The sequence below is a fragment of the Petaurus breviceps genome, unplaced genomic scaffold (assembly GCF_028583685.1).
Source record: "Petaurus breviceps papuanus isolate PSGF00001 unplaced genomic scaffold, PetGlider_PUasm1.0 90763, whole genome shotgun sequence".
NCBI lineage: Eukaryota > Metazoa > Chordata > Mammalia > Diprotodontia > Petauridae > Petaurus > Petaurus breviceps.
This window is the reverse complement of record NW_027187340.1, coordinates 7,140,554-7,157,616: the sequence shown is the minus strand read 5'-3', so window position 1 is coordinate 7,157,616 and position 17,063 is coordinate 7,140,554. Positions and strand designations below refer to the sequence as shown.

Genomic DNA, 17,063 nt, shown 5'->3' with positions numbered 1-17,063 from the left:
TCCTTCCTTCCTTCCTTCCTTCCTTCCTTCCTTCCTTCCTTCCTTCCTTCCTTCCTTTCTTCCTTCCTTCCTTCTTTCCTTCCTTTTTCCTCCTATATATAAAAACGGCAAGCTAGTTCTGGGTCAGTCAATCAAATAGTGTTTGAATCTAGAAGTGAAGGTCAGTCAATAAACATTTTTTAAACATTTACTATGTGCCAGGCACATCATTGGGGATACAAAAAGAGGCAAAAACAGTTCTAGCCGTCAAGAAATTTAGTCTATTGGGGTATGGGAGAAGACAACATGCAAATAATTATATACAAACAAGATGTATCCAATATAAATTGGAGCTAATCTCAGAGGGAAGGCACTAAGATTAAGGAGGACTGGGAAAGGTTTCTTGCAGATTGTAGGACTTTAGCTGAGACCTGAAGGTAGCCAGGGAAGTCAGGAGATGGAGATGAGGAGAGTGTTCCAGGCATAGAGAAGAGTCAGTGAAAATACTTGGGATTAGGAGATGGAATGTCTTATGTGAGGAGCAGCAATGAAGCTGGTCCATGAATTGCAGAGTATGAGGAGGGGAATGAGGTATAGAAGCTTAGACACAAAAGGAGGAAGAAATGAGAGATGATAGCTATCAGAGATGGACGGATTGTATGAGGGTTTTTAGAAGATGAAGGAGAAAAGGGCATGTTTGTGGGTAATAAGAAAGTCTTCAGTAGTCAGAGAGTGATTGAAATTAATGAGAGACTAGGGATGATAGAGGAGGAAGTCCGCTGGAGAAAATGGGACGGAATGGGGTCATTTGTGCATGTAGAGAGGATAGGCTTGACAAGGGAAAAGGTCACCTCTTCACATCACATAGTTGACTCGTGTTTACAGTCAACTGAAAAGCTCATGTCTTTTTTTAGAGAAACTGTGGTCTATCAATACCTGTATTATCTAGCAACAATGAAACTAATATTTTGAACCAAAGTGTAAAACTTTGAATTTATCCCTATTAAATTTCATATCATTAGGTTTGGCCCAGTGTTCAAGGTTGTGAAGATCTTTTTTCAATCCTTCATTTAGTATATGAGCTAATCTTCTCATATGGAAAATTGATAAGGAAACCACTTATTCTTTTATTCAAATCATCCATAAAAATGTTAACTGGTACCAGGATGTGCACAGAGCCCTAAGACACTCCATGAGAGTTTTCCTTCCAAATTGACATTAACCCATTAATGGCAACTCTTTGAGTTCAGCCAGTTAATCAATTTAAAATCCACCAAATGGTATGTCATATAATCTACGCTTCTCCATCATGTCCAAAAGAAAAACAAGAGAAACTTTGTCAGATGCCTTGCTAAATTCTAGGCAAACTCTATGAATATCCTCTCAAAAGGAAATGATCTTAGTTTAATATGACCTTTTCTTGATGAAGTTATGCTGGGCCTTTGTGCTGTTTCTTTTTCTAGGTGGGTCATCTACCTCCCTTTGATCATTAACAATAGTTCAGTGGTCACATCTGTCAATTGTTTTAGTTCTCTGGGATATTCTTCTCAGCCTGGTGACTTGCATTCATCAAAGATGGCCAGGTATTCTCTTACTATATCCCTACGTATCTTGGGTATCATCTCCCTATTAACCATTTTGGCTCTGTCTTTCCCATCCCAAAATAATTTAATAGACAAAGAAAAGCAATAGCGAATAGCCTCCCCTTTTGTCATTGATTATCATCACCCCATCAATTCCAAATAGCCACCCTATTTACCCTGTTCATTCTTGAGTCCTCATCTTTTCCCCAAAAGGGCTAACCTCCACCACAAACTTTTATTTGTCTTTATTTTTACTAAGCATTAGCACTCTGATACTTAAAAGACAACCCATACCTTTGTATTTGTCCTGTTATCAAACACCATTTCCATCTTCTGTACATATCTTTTAAGTAACTAAGTTGGTCCCTAAAATCCTTGTATATCCGTAATAGTCTCTTTAGAGAGTCCTTTTCCCCCCTTCTCATCTTTATGGTTTCTCCTTGTGTTTTCAAAACTTCATTCTTTAGGGCTTCCAGATGGCGTCCCCATAACATTTTATTTTATTTATTTTTTTTAAGCAATCAGGGTTAAGTAACTTGCTCAAGGTTATACGGCCAGTTATTTCTGGGTGTGGTGCTAAGTATCTGAGCCCAGATTTGATCCCCAGGTCATCCCGATACTGGAGCCCATGCTCCTACTCGCTGTGCTACCTGGCCCCCCCCCCCCATAACACTTTAGACAATGTAATTCTTCTCTGAACACTTTGAAACCTGCTTTCCCAGAAATCTAGTATATATGTCAAATCATGTCTATCTTCTCCTCCATCATAAATTCTAAGATAAAGAGGCCATTTCTCCACAAAGTTCCCCTGATTTCCACCTCAAAGATCAATTGTTCTCTATTACTGAGATCTAGATTCAGAATGGAAGTTTCCCCAATTCATCCTCTTTTTGAATGATGAAATTATCATTAAGGCAAATCAAGAAAATATTATAGTCTCTGTTTGGGCAGAGGTATAGCTTCAGCATATGTCATCAGGTCTCCCACCACCATTATACCATACCAGACTGTGGTCTGTTTCCCAAACTCATCTATTTCTCAATTCCGTCAAGGTGGCTTATAGTATATTTCAATTCCAGTTTGTAGTGTATGCTTTTGCTTCTGTCTCCATTAATCTTCATCCAGGTGTCTTCATCATGCTTTCCACTTCTGTATTTTGTACAGTATTTCCTCTTGAGTATATCTTAGGATACAATGCTATTCCATACTTATTTTTTCTATCCTGTTATAAAGTATAGCCTTCCAGAACCTTATGCTAGTCATGAGTACATCTCACTATGGCTCAGTGACAGAGATAAAGACAAATTTCCAGCTTGAATCAGATCCCTAGTTCACTGTTTGCTACTCTTATTTTAAGCATTTATATACAGACATCTGAGTTTTATTGCTGACTCCTTTCTCAAATTGTGTTTCTTTTGCATTTCTGGAGGCAGCTATTCTTCCTACTCTTATGTTGCTATCCATCCCTAGTTTTGTGAATATACGTAGGAAGTTTTTTCTCTCTTGTTTCTTTTATTTTAAAATGCATTTGATTAGATTTGCAAGACACCTGGAAATACATTATTACTAGTCCTTATTTAATGCATTCTATCCCTCTCCAGGTGTCTTATTCCTGTATGCTACATTATAGTTTCTAAATCTCTATCCCATTTTAAGACTTTTTTTTTTTGCTTTTTGGAGGGCAATTGGGGTTAAGCGACTTGCCCAAAGTCACATGGCTAGTAATTGTGTCGAGTGTCTGAGGGCGTATTTGAACTCAGGTCCTCCTGACTCCAGGGCTGGTGCTCTATTCACTGTGCCACCTAGCTGCCCCCAACTTATTTTCTTAACATTACCCCAAATCTACCTTTTTCTTCTGAAGATTCTTCAGAATCTTCCTTTGGCACTGAGGAAAACCCCTACTGTATTTTGAAGGTCATTATTTTTTTTTCCCAAGACTTCCTAGCCATCTAGATTGTTCATCAGCATCTTTCGTGTCCAAGTGAATGATCAAAACTGTGTTAGTTATCTGGGATAATCCAGGTCTCAGGCATAGAGTATTTGCATAAGATTTTTTTTTCATTGGTGGAAAGAATGTGTGCCTGTCTGATTTTCTTCCTGCTTGGAGAGAATGGAAAGCTGGCTTTCCCCTACATGTCTGCCTTTCAAAGTCTGTTCTGTTTTTCCATGAGCCTCTCCCAAAAGACTCCTTTCTAAAGGCAGGAAAGAAGAAGAATCTCTCTTCTCTAATTATCTTATGTCAACTCCATCCCTCACACAATGTGCTGGTCATCTTTTCCACCAATGAGGAAAGTCTTAGGCAAATGTGTCAGACTTGAGACGTGGTTTATCCTGGTTTGAGAAGTCTCATGGGGTTTTCTGTCACATCCTAGATATGATGCCACTAGAACACCAGCAAATGTCATTATCGTCATCATCATCTTACTATTATTGTTGTTGTTATATCAACAAATAACTGTCCCTTAGCAGGGAATCCCTAACTGCTTTCTCTTCTTCCTCTAACTTTTACTGATTAATTCCTTACCAGAGAGCCCCAGTAGATTCACACTGTAATTCCTTGGAAAAGAGACAGCTTCTTTAGAATATCCAACTCATTGCTCTTTGACAAGTGAGGCAGTGTGATGTGGTGCATGGAGAGTTGACCTTGGAGTCAAGAAGACCCAAGTTCCAGTGCTGCCTCCGACACACTGTGTGAACCTGGGCAAATCACTTAATATCTCAGCACTCTAGGCAACTCTGTAAGACCATGAGTTGCTGAACTACAATGGTAGAGAGATTTTCCTCCCCTGAGAGATCCCTATAACAATGAAATTGCAGGTCTAGATCCTGTCATTGCTTTTCCTTAGCTCCAAGTGTTCAGTGGTCTTTTTCTTTCACCCTTTAACCTCCTGACACAGGTCGGTATTCTCCTTTTCCTCATTAACATTGAAGTCCTTTCTTCCCACCCCTCTGCCCTTCCCCTAAATATTTTTTAAGGGAACACTTCATTCTCTCTGATATCTTGGAGAGCAAAGAGATGTTTCTCAAGCCCCTTTCTGTTCTGAAAGAGAGGACCAACTTGCACTCTGTGCATAGAAAAATGACTTGTCCATGGAAGAAGTACAACCATCTTACACACTTTGGGTTAGTTACTATAAAAGTTAGTCTCCTAGCTTTCATTCTTGTTAAAAATAAGCTTTTTTTGGTCATTCTTGCATAACTTGTCTATATTATTAACTAGTCCTCAAATTTAAAATAACATGTAATAATTAATCTGGGAAATAATGTCAAAGCACACATCTCCAGGAAGAAACACAAAGAAAATAAGAAATATCTATTAAGTATCTGTCATTCTTGACATAACGAGAAAAGATTTGGGTCAGGATTCACCAGTAGGATGACTGAAAAAGGATTGTTTGGGATAATGCCCCTGGCTTGTATGGAAAACAAAGGCATTTATTCCAGCTGCAATTCAAACAAGTGGGCAGCTGTGAAACTACAAACTGCATAGAAATAAATGGCACAGAAATGATACTCCAAGATCTAATGACCAGTGGAAATCTAGATTTGGAGGCGGGGAGGGTGACATTTAAAAAGGTCACTATGGTATGATTCATGATTGCACAACATCATTTGCAGAGGAAAGCTGAGAGGTGGTGGCTAAGAGGTTTCATACCCTATTTTCCTTCATCTTGTACACGCTGGCAAAGGACCCAAGAGAGTGGATGAATTTACCTGGAGGAAATACATAATGGAGGGGCACATTAGGATAGAGATCATGTAAATTACATGGACATAAGGCACTGTAATTATTCAGCAGTAGAAAAGATAATGGAATGGGAGAAATGTACCACTATTTGCTAAATGTGAAATAAGAATTAAAATGGGGAAAAGTAAGAGAAACTACAGAAATACTGAAAATATCCTCGATATTTTTTGCCTAAAATCAGTCATATTTTGCTTAATTCTACTACTTGCTAATTTTTTCTAATAATACTATATGTAGATAAAAATAATTTGCATATTTTAAAATTAAAACCAGGGTTCTCAAGACATTAGTGCTTTTACACTACTTCTTATTCAGCTCTGTAGAAAGAGCATGATATAATGGATTGTGTGCTTTTTTTTTAAACCAGGAAAACTTGAGCAAGCATTACTATGGCGAGTTCTCAATTTGCAGTCAGAGCAACTGGCTTCACAGTAAAACTCTAACACTTTCTGTGTGACACTGGACAAAATCCCTTAGCCTCTCTGACTCTTGATTCTTTATAAAATGGGGGATGATTTTAAAGGTCCTTCCTAGCTTTGAATCTACTATCCCATGATAAATATAGCCAGTGCCACAATAGAGCTGTCTCAGGCATTTCCATAGGGACTTATTTACTATGTCCCCAATGGGTTGCCATATGTATTATTATATGCATTATTGGGGAGGCACAGTGGATAGAGAGCCAAGCCTGGAGGTAGGAAGACCTGAATTCATAATCCAGCCTCAGATAGCAGTGTGACCCTTGGCCAGTCACTATGTGTATATAGATATATCTGTATCTATATCTCTATCTATTTATCATCTATCGATCTAGTTGTTTATGTGTTATTTCCCCTGGTAGAATGGGAGCTCCTTGAAGGCAGGGATTGTGTTTTTGCCTTTCTCGCTGTCCCCAGGACTTAGCATAGCGCCTGGTACATAGTCAGTTACTTAATAAATGCTGGTTGACGGACAGAATTCTAGTTCCAATGTTCTGATTCTGTAATTCTACATTAGTTTCCTTCTCTGCAATTTATTTCTGCATTACTTTATTATGCACAGCATGGGACCTCCATCTCCTGGATATTAACAAGAGACATTTTTCAGCATGTTCCAGTTCTGTGTTAACTTGTCCTCAAATTAAAACAAATTAAGCTGCATGGTCAAGTATTTCTAGTACACACACAGGAAAGGCATAAAGGATAAATCCTCTGGTTAAACTTCTGCCATTCACATCTCTTTCTGATGTAACTGAAGCCTCCCTGTAGTGATGCCCTTGGTGTCCATGCTGAGGGAAGGTTACTAATGAAAGTGACAGAAGTCCTTATGACATTCCCAATAACTCGACTTTCTTGGACAAGGTTCAAGATGGAGCCATGTTATGCCAAAGTATGTACCAAGATGAGTCATATAAGAGCAAGGCTCAAGTGTAGACTCAGAATGCATTCTAGGAGAGTGCTGAAACAGACTATCAATGTGTTTTAGAAGAAACTGCTTTTGAGAATCTAGTGATTAGAAAAGCTAGGATAATATGACTTGCCTTATTTCTGTACTTAGCCATGTATTCTCCCCCCGCCCCACCTTTGCCTTAAAGAAGTTAATGGAGAGGACATCTAGAAATTGCAATGGACTAATTTATCTTAAAAGTTTTATCATGGGACTAGAAATGGTAATAATAGCTAGTATTTACATAGTACTTTAAGATTAGCAAAGAGCTTTATGTGTTATCTCATTTGGTCTTAAAACAACCCTGGGAGGTAGTTGCTATTATTATCCCCACTTTATAGGAAATTGAGGTTGAGAGATTAAGTGACTTGTCTAAGATCACACAGCTAGTAAGTAACTAAGGGCAACTGGGTAGTACAGTGGGCCTGGACTCAGGAAGACTTGAGTTCAGATGTGGTCTCAGACACTTAGCAGTGTGACCCTGGGCAGATCACTTAATTTTTCTCTGCCTCAGTTTTCTTACCTGTAAAATGGGGCTAATGGTACTACCTCCCAGGGTGTTGTGTCAAATGAGATATTTATAAAGTGCTTAGCACAGCGTCTGGCAGGTGGTAAGTGTTATATGAATGTTAGTTACTGTTGTAATAATAATTATTATTTTGATATCGGATCTTCCTGACTCCAGGCCCATCAATCTATCCACTGTACCACAGAAAAAGCTGGTTCTGATAATCATTAGGGTAGAGAGAAAATTTGAGCTTTCATGTGACATTCTCCACTGATACAGGGAGAACTCTTGGATAAGAATAGACTTCCTAAGGGACTGCCAACATTTCTCAGAAATCTAAGATTACTCTTGAGTTCCATATGTGAAGTTAAATGCTGTGGCTAAAAGCTCTCTGATCAATCTACAACTCATGAGTCTTCTAAAGTCTAAAATACCAAAATAGGTTTAAAAAGTCATTTACAAATATTTTATTTTATCCTCACAACAACCCTAGGTATTATTATCATTCCCTTTTCACAGATGAGAAAACTGAGGAAGACAGAGATTAAGTCATTTGCCTGTGGTCACATACTTAGTGTCTGAGGCAAGATCTGAACTCAGGTCTATCAGGTCTATACCAGGTCTAGTACTCTATCCACTGAACCACCTGGCTGCCTCATTGGGAGTTGGTCATGTAGCTAGGAGCGAGGAGTGACTAGTAGACAGCCCATGTGTTCTTGATCCTTTAGATTTCAAGAGAACGCATAAAAAGCCCCCTGAACATTAGGCTCATTCCCTGTGGTCAATGTCCATATGGAAGGACACAAGATGGGTTGCAATCTGAATTGCTGGAGAGAATAATCACGTTGATGAGAAATCAGAGATGCACTAGAATATACCCAAGAAATAAGTGGGAAATGGAAGCTAGAAAAGTTGTGTTTGAATATACATATATAAATATAAACAAGCTCTAAAAATTAAAAGATTAGAAAGGACCATAGGTTTAGAATGGGAAGGCACCTTAGAAGTCTTCTGCTCTAACCCCCTTGTTTCACAGCTGAGGACTAGGGACATAAAGTGATTAACTCAAGGTCACCCAGGTGGTAATTGGGGTCTGAACACCAACCCTCTACAGTCTAGTACTGTTTATTGTACCATGTGATAGGTATTTTAGGTAGCTGTTCTAAGGAATATTTATAGAAAGATATACATAGGATTAGAAGACATATATACACGTGCACACACACACACATTATCCAATTAACCAAACATAACTTCAGAATGAATATTACATCTTAAGTTTCTTGCTGCAAAACAGTTCTTTTGATAAACTATTCACACAGAGAAATCTCAGACCTTTTGATAGTTAATTCATTTAAAATTTATTGATTTTCCTGTGCTCTTACAAATGTAACATTCTCATATATACAACATTCATTAAAGAGGCACAATTCCTATTTTGAGGTGGCACAATTTTAAACATTTTTGCAGCGAATAATTAGTCTTTTCTTAGGAAATTTCATTATGGGCTTTTTCCTTTTTTAAAAAAAGCTCCTTGAAATACCAGACCTTATTTGAGATTAGAATCCCATACCTCATTTTAAGACTGGCTCTGATTTTCCATCTCAGAATGACCATAAATGTAAACCATCTGCCCATGATTATTGCCTTCCAGACATTTTGCACCCTTGTTGATAAACTGAGTAACTTTGCAGTGGACCTGTTTCAGGTAAACTATTCTTCCACTATGCTTTCAGGGAAGTAGCCCACCTGGGTGAAGATCTGATGATGTAGCTTCTTTATGAAGTTAACTCTCAGTGATTGAAACAATTGTGAGTAGACCTTCCTGCTCCATAGTTTCAGAGAAGGTCACCCTACTTTCTGGGATCCCATTACAAATTTCTCCTATCTAGATAGGAGAAATGCAGGAAAAAGAACTATTACAGAGAAAAGAAATGGGAGGTTGGAGCTGGGACTTATATGTAGCATTCTAGTAGGCTTATGCTGGACTGTAGGAGCTCACTTTAGAGTAGGAATCTGGGTCATCCTTTATCCAGAATTGAATGCTACTGGGTTTTCTAGTTTTATCCTTTTCAGCACTTCTTCATAAGCAACACTACTGATACTTGCTACACAAGTGTCCAGTGTCAAGTTTTTCCCATCTGGATGGTACAGCCAGTGGGGAAATGAGCTAACTAGGAGGAAAAAGTTTTTGAAATCTTGGGGGATGGGCTCTTCTACAATAGGTTTCTAGTTCCTGGAGGGGGCCTTAACTGGTTTTGTACAGTGTTCTCAGCTATGTATACATTGTTATTTCATAAAAAAACAGTTTAGGATAATATTGACAGTTAGTTACCAGATTTGCCCTATAACCTTATGAGGTAATGGTAGGCATAATGTGCCCCCTACCATGCCCCAGTGATCAGTGAACCAAAAATGACTGAGCTCAGGACTGGGGTGAGGATGAGTTGAGTCTATTAAGCAATGTCTCCCACCCTCCCCCATTGGTAAGCTCCAAAGGCATCCCTTCTACATAATCTTTCCCTAGCTAATTTTTGACTTTTCATAGCTTTTGCTTGCGCTTTTCATACCTTAACTCTTCATAACTGGGTAATGTTAAGAATTTTTCATTTGGCTAGAGAATAGTGAGCTCCTGGAGGTGAGTATTATGTGACTGGAACTTGCCAGGAGAGACCAGTGGAAACCCAGACCCCAGTGTTAGGAGGACTGACCCAGGTCCATACACTGTCAACAGTGCCCATTTTCAGCCCCAAATTAGTTTTAACCTCATTTCTTCCAGATGCAGAATTAATGCAGATAATAGCAGAGACAGTACAGTGAACCCCACTGAGAAGAGCAGAAGGTAAACATGTCTTGCAAGAGAAGCAAACAGAAGTTTGAGAACATAACCAAACATATCAGTGGCACAGCCACTCTCCTGATAACCATCACTAACATGACACCACAGATTCTCTAGAGCAAGAATTCTGGATTCACGCTGCTCTTTCAGTGACTATTTCACTGGGGTGGGGGGTGGGGAGGGAAGACAACACTTAACATGCTTTCTTCAGTGCTGCAACCAGTTTGGATTCCAGAAGGATAGAATTTCATGGACGTGGTCATTTTGAAATGAAAGAGAGTTTGTTGATTATCTAACACTCGTGAAATTTAAGATTTAGACAGAATATTGTTCAAGTCCTGTTGGGCCACCTTTGCTAGCACTGACTGCTATTTCTCCTACATAATGTTACTTGGGGTGAATGTGTGTGTGTGTGTGTGTGTATGTGTGTGTGTGCGTATGAGAGATTTTGAAAGACAGTGTGTTTATACACACATAACAATTACCTTACATGACCTATGATTTAGCCATCTTAAAAATAATTAGCTTAATTTTTTTCTAGGATGTTATTTTAATTATTGAAGATCTATGGGGATGAGAATATATAAAGTAAAAACCAGTGAAGAGAGGAAACCTTCTGCAACAGAAGGAAGACTTTAAAAAAATTGTGAGAATTTCATCTGCTTATTATAGTGGCTAAAGATCAGGTGAAGAAATAGGCAGTATACAAATTGGATTATACCACTTTTCTTGAGCTTCCATTTCCCTTTCCTTGCCCCATGCCCATACAAACACAGTCAATGGAAAATGGCGGTGAGGGACAGAATAGAAACACTTTTACATTACAAAAAAAAAATCTGCAGAAAACAAGACAAAATAAAATCTCACCAGGTGCTCTATATTTGAAAACACTGAGGTAACAAGCGCTCTGTAACTGTACGGCATTGTTTTTAGTCTGTGAAGAGACTCTTTGCAATAGTTGCAGTGTTTTTTTTTTTAAACCTACAAGCATGCATAAATATTGCATATTTTACAAAAACAGAATGTCATATCCAAAAAAAAGGTAAAAGAGAGATATATAAGTGCATCCCTATATCTTGAATGAGAGTTTAGGAATTGAAGGGAATACAATTCAATTCATTGTTTTGAAAAATAAGAGGATGTAGAATATTAAGGGGATAACTGCCTTTAGATACAAACCAAATTTAAGCTGGCTTATTCATTCTGGTGACATGTACTTAAGATGTTGGATATATTGCATTTATTATACTATCTTGAACAAGGGATTCTCCCTTTATACTAAGTCTATACTTAGGAGAGCCAATATCGCCTTTTCTAGAAGTGATATATTTTGTCATTTCCTCTAAATGGACCGAAGGACAAAAGATTTTGGGTCAAACAAGGCCAAGTTCTATATCAGAAAGGGATGCTGTTATTATACTTGCTCATCCAAGGTAGAAGTGAGCCAGGAATAGTATAATATAGACACAACATGGGCTTGAAATGTTAGCTGAAAAATTACAAAAGGAATTTAATGAAAAGAATTATAAAAAGGGTGGGTTGCTAGCCTTCATAAGCAATGCATTTCCTAAGCTATGGGGTTGTTCTGAAGAAAGCACTTTGGTCCAAAGGCAAACATTTTCAATGAGAAAATCACTAATGCATGAAAGCAGATTACAGATTGTCTCAGATGTTCTGAACAGAGATGTGACTTTTTTTATAAACCTTTAACGTAATGGCTCTCTTGTGGAAATGACTCCACTTTTGTATACGAGTTGTTTTACTTTTATTTGGAACTCTATTTTGTGCTGAGCACCCTCCCCACCACCTGTGAAGGCAGGGGACTGGCAAAGAATGGACAATTAAAATGGCCACATCAACTGTTTTTTAGCTAGCCAAAGATTGCTTCCTCTTCATAACAGCTCTCCTTTTAACTGGTTTGCTAAGCAAAAGGGATCTGTTAGTTTTTGTCTTGATTTTGCTTAACCATTTCTTGGTGGAGGAGCTAACAATTTAATGAAATATCTAAGAGACAGGAAGAAGTTAGAAGAATGATGAGCAAGACATGTCCGATAATTCAAGAAATGGATAATTACCCTTTAGATGGAGGGTTCCTTGGTTAGGAGTGAAAAAATCATTTTTAATAGAAAAGATAAAACAACTCTCACTGAAAACTTTGAAGATAGCTTAAGTGATGGTTAATGGGTTTGGGGAGAGAAAGTTCTTCAGAGTTATGAGCACATAGAATTCTATAGCGCTAATTTAAATTATGATGTTTATAAAAATGAGAGTTTGATTAAAGGAGATACATTAGTATCTGCCTTGCCAGTGTACTCCATTTGCCCTCCTTTATGTGCTGTTTCTCTTTAGTGGGATGTGAACTCCCTGTGATCAGGGACTGTCTTACTTTCTTGTTTGCATACCCATTGCATTGCACATTGTAAATTTTTAATAATGACTTTTCTTTCACTTATTCATAATTGTTATGGAAATTATGAGGACTGTATTAAATAAATTCTTTTTAATGAAAAATGTCATTTTTAAAAGTACTGGCTTATTAGAGAGCAGCTTCACATGCCAGGCAGTAGCATTCATGCGATAGAATAATGAATTTTTGCTGCTGCCTCCTTGCTGGCTGTACCACTGATCCATTTTGCACATCCACAGCCACAGGGTCATAATAATTTGCTGTTGCTCTCCTTAATGACCAGAAATAATGAAAGGAGAGGTGGTGAACAAATGTTTGGGAACACACAACACTACTGGTAAAGTCTTTTGTAGACAGAGGTCTTTTAATAACAAAATAGGTATATAGAGTGTTAATGACTCCAAAAATCAATTTAAGGTTTTTAGCAAAACAACTACCGGATATTATTCTTCATTTCTTGCTGTTAGGTATAGTCTCAGTTAAATTACTATATAAAAAAAATCTAAAGATAATAAATTTCCCAGTCATTTAAGCACTGCACAAATAATATATGAAAAATGAATCACTGGGAAGTGTAAATTCACACACCAATTCCAGCATTTACAGTATTCAGTGTAATATTTTCTAAAAACTTTGTTGAACATTTTCAAATGATAGTGTGATCGGGTCTAAACTTTAAAAGATTAAGTCAAACAGGTTTTTGAGTGACTTTTTAAGGGCATGAGGGAGCGTCCAGACCTGGGATTTCATGTGTGTAGACTATCCAATATGGAAACTCCTTCCACTGATACAAATTGTAAATTATTTTAGAGAATTGTCTGGGGCACTGAGATGTTAAATAACTTGTTTGTGGTCATATAATTTGTATGTGTCAGAGACCTAGTGGGTTTGGGAACTCTAAAATGGTATGATTAGTTGAATATATATTTTATTTCTCATATCCTCAATTCCAATTGGGGAGCATCAGGTCAGCTTCTGCCTGATTTGAAATCGAAACCTACTTCCTAACAAATGATCTCCTTTACCCATCTTTGAATCCACACCCTTGGTAGAAGTGTAATTCTTTCTGACTCAATTCTACAATATGGCAAGCTTCTATTTATTTTTCTTATCTTTCCCAAACTGCCTTTCTGCCTCTTCAAGCATCTCCAACATTACTTTTCTACGACTGTGCCCTTAATAACCCCTTACCTCCTACAACACTTTCCCTATGTTTGGACTGTGTTATGGGATACTTTAAGGAAGTAGTACTGTTAAGGGCAGACGAGGGAACCTTCAAACACTAATTACAGCAGGTCAGCAGTTGTTTTCACAAAAAGTCAAGAGGATTTTTTTTTTTAAAAGCATACGCCTTAGGAAGCTGTATGGACAGACAGAGGGGTGGGCTGAGCATGGAAGAAGGCATGTAATCCTGTGGGTGGAACTACCCACAGATGTGGAATGGGGATAACTGGAAAAGTGGGAAGGAGACAAATTCATGTGGTTTAAGGGAGATGCCAAAAACCTGATTATTTGCTAATTTAATATGGTCTGCATCCTTTATGCAAACCAATGCAAAGCGTTACCCTTCTATTTGCATTCCTATCAGATTAACAAGAAGCCTGAATATGTGCCCTGTCTAACCATATTGATTAAACTGGTTAGAGTATGAAAGATTCTATCCCTTTTACCCAAATTTTCATTACCATTTTCTCTTTTTACTCCCAATACAGGCGTTAGCTAAAGAATGGAATATATATTTTTACTTCAAGCCTTGGCTTTTTTGTTAGGGGTGATAAATACTAGAATCACTATGAGTGATTAAACAAGTAAAATTTCAATGATCTTGTTATCAGCTTAGGATAACAGTTGTAACCCAGTTAAAGGGCTCTAACTAAGAATAAATATATGAGTGTATATGTAGGCATTCTGTAAGAAAATCTCTTGAGATTTTCATACAGGCATTAATTTTGCCATTTACATGCAAAACAAACTGTGAATACTGATGCAAGTTGCCTGCATAACCCTCCAGTGTGGTAGTGAAAAAACAGGCCCTAAATTATGCAAAATACAGGTATGGCCACTTTTGGGGTAAGCGATGAATTCCTCATCCATTCTTCCATTGCTGGAAAAAACAAAAACAAAGTGCTTGATGAATAAATGGCCATCTACCAATAAAAATCTTGTTTCCTCCCTGAAAAAACTCAGTATCATTTAATGGAAAACATAAAACACAGTTTTGCATAGGACTCATTTAGATAAATACAAATAAGCAATTATTAATGCTAATAGGTAGGTGTTCTTCTTCCTGTCCCTACTGAAAATTACCTAGGGATCCTGGGTGAGGGAGTCAGGAGGTTGGCAAGCAATATGATGACAAATCCCAGCTCTAAATCTATGTAATTAAATTTCCTCTGTGTCTTACATAAAAATGACAGTTAAGATTATAGTACTACAGAGCCCTGAAGGGCTCTTCATGTCCTTCAGGTTCTCCTTCAGAGGTTTCTTAACACTGATGCAAAGTATGCAAATTAGATTTTGTCCACTAAATGAGCTCACTGTGATTTCAAGACCAGCAGGAATTACTTCTCAGTGAAGGGTATTTTAGGATAGGAACTTCTTAGCTAGCAACCTGGATGCAGCCTTCTATTTATCTTCTGATGGATCCCAACCCTAAGCATCCATCTGATCAAAGCCAACTCCAAGTGGAGCATCTCCTTGCCATGTGATCACCTGTTTACGTTCATATATGGGATTTCTTTGACCCCCAGAATGGGAATCATATCATGCTTCAAAAAGATCTGTTCTTCACACCAGCCTAAGAGCACACATTTTAAAATGATTTATTTTACATCTTCACATTTCTTAAGGCATGAACAATGGCGTATGGATGGAACAGGTTTCCCAAAGCATCATGTTTTGTTGCTGTTGTCATTGTTGTTTAACAAGGCCAGCACAAGCATGTCACATCAAAGGACAGACATCAAGCCTGAACTGACCCACAGCTGTGACCTAGGAGTTTATAGCATATAATCATGGCTCTTCCAAGCAAATGACCAAATTCATGTTTTATACATTTATACATATTATTTTGAACTCTCGAGGTTGGCTTTAAGCACCAGGTACAGTTTTTTTTCTTTACAAACTCTTCAGACTTTGGATGACTTTTATCTGCTCCCTTTATTCTGCGTTTCGAGGGTGAAGACATTTTAAGGAGTATGGCTGCAGCAAAACAGAAAGGATCCCAAAGTGGTCAGGGGCCTGGTCTAATGCACTTTTGAAAGTCCATTATAAAGATGAATAGAAAAGCAAATGGTAAGTTTTCTGTAGACCCACAAACCACGCTTAGCTATAAGAAACATCATTGTGCATAGTTATTTATTCATTCAGAGTGTGATATGTGTACTCGGATCTACAGTCTTGGGTTACCAGAGTACAGGGCTTTCTACTTTGCTAAAGCCAGGGTCCTTTCGAAGCTCCCAGTAGGTGTCATTAGAAACCCAAGCTTCTCTTTGATTGGCATCAATGACTTTTCTGTGAAAACATAAAAAAAACATCACATCAGATTCAATGAAACCGAGCTCCAAACATTTTAAGTGCCTGACATGTTGCAAGACGTTTGAAAAAACCTTGATTCTCTTTTGTAGCCACGAAACTTACTAAAAAGGATGTTACTGACTATAGGTTATCTCACATGGCTTGGGCAGTTAGAGCAGTCTTGGCCAATTGTACTTTGTAAAGTCATGGCCACTACTGATTCAGATGTATTAGCATATCCCCACTGTGGTTGGCCTCATAACAGTGTCAAATGAAAAATAATTAGTGTGGGAAACCATCTGGCTAATACTTCAAAGTGGATTTTTAAGTTCTCGTTTTCCGTTGGACTCCAGCTGGGTCTCAATATGACTCTAACACGCTAATGGGTTTATGATCTCATCAATATGGGCATTCCCTCCAAAGATGCAGATCGCAGCCTAACCATGCCTGGCAATTTTATTCTACTTTGGTTAATGACCTCCCATAAATTTGGCATAGGAGATGCACCTGTTGTGCTGGTAGACTTCTTTAAAGTCTTTTAAAACTACAGGATATGAGTATTAACAAAGTTCCACAAATATGTTAGGGTCTTCTGCTCTATGTGAATTACTACTCTTTCTCACTAATCTAGAATAATCTGGATCAGGCAGAGACAGATTGAGTTTATGATACAGCTGAATCTGAAAATATTTTTTAAAATCACAGGAGTACGGAAGCTGAAAGGGAAGTCAAGTCAACAAACAGTCATTTATTAAACTCCTAGTAAGTGTTAGGCATTATGCTAAGTGTTGGGAATGAAAAAGATAAAACAAAACAAAAAACCAGTCCCTGCTCTCAAGGAATTCATAGTCTAATGGGGAAGACAGACAAGATACATACAAGGGAAATTGAGGATAGTCTCAGAGCTAAGGCACCAGAATTAAGGAAGATCAGGAATTTCTTCTTATAAGGTAAGATTTTAGCTGGAACTTAAAGGAAGTCAGGGAAACCAGATGATGTAGATAAGGAAAGAGAGCATTTCAGGGATGGGTGAAAGCCAGTGAGAATGCCCTGAGCTG

The 17,063-nt window shown here is 38.0% G+C and overlaps 1 protein-coding gene and 1 long non-coding RNA gene across 3 annotated transcripts in view; one reads left to right on the top strand and one right to left on the bottom strand.

The window, feature by feature from the left end:
- LOC138146542 (uncharacterized) overlaps positions 1 to 17,063 on the top strand; it is an 83,833-nt gene that overhangs the window by 18,376 nt on the left and 48,394 nt on the right. The gene's annotated exons all lie outside the window — the stretch shown is intronic.
- Positions 15,833 to 17,063, bottom strand: part of OSBPL6 (oxysterol binding protein like 6) — a 276,138-nt gene continuing 274,907 nt past the window's right edge. For both annotated transcript variants that reach the window (XM_069068487.1, XM_069068488.1), the window contains exon 24: positions 15,833 to 16,002. In XM_069068487.1, the coding sequence (XP_068924588.1) occupies positions 15,894 to 16,002 (109 nt within the window). In that variant the 3' untranslated portion in view covers positions 15,833 to 15,893. The remainder of the gene's footprint in view (positions 16,003 to 17,063) is intronic.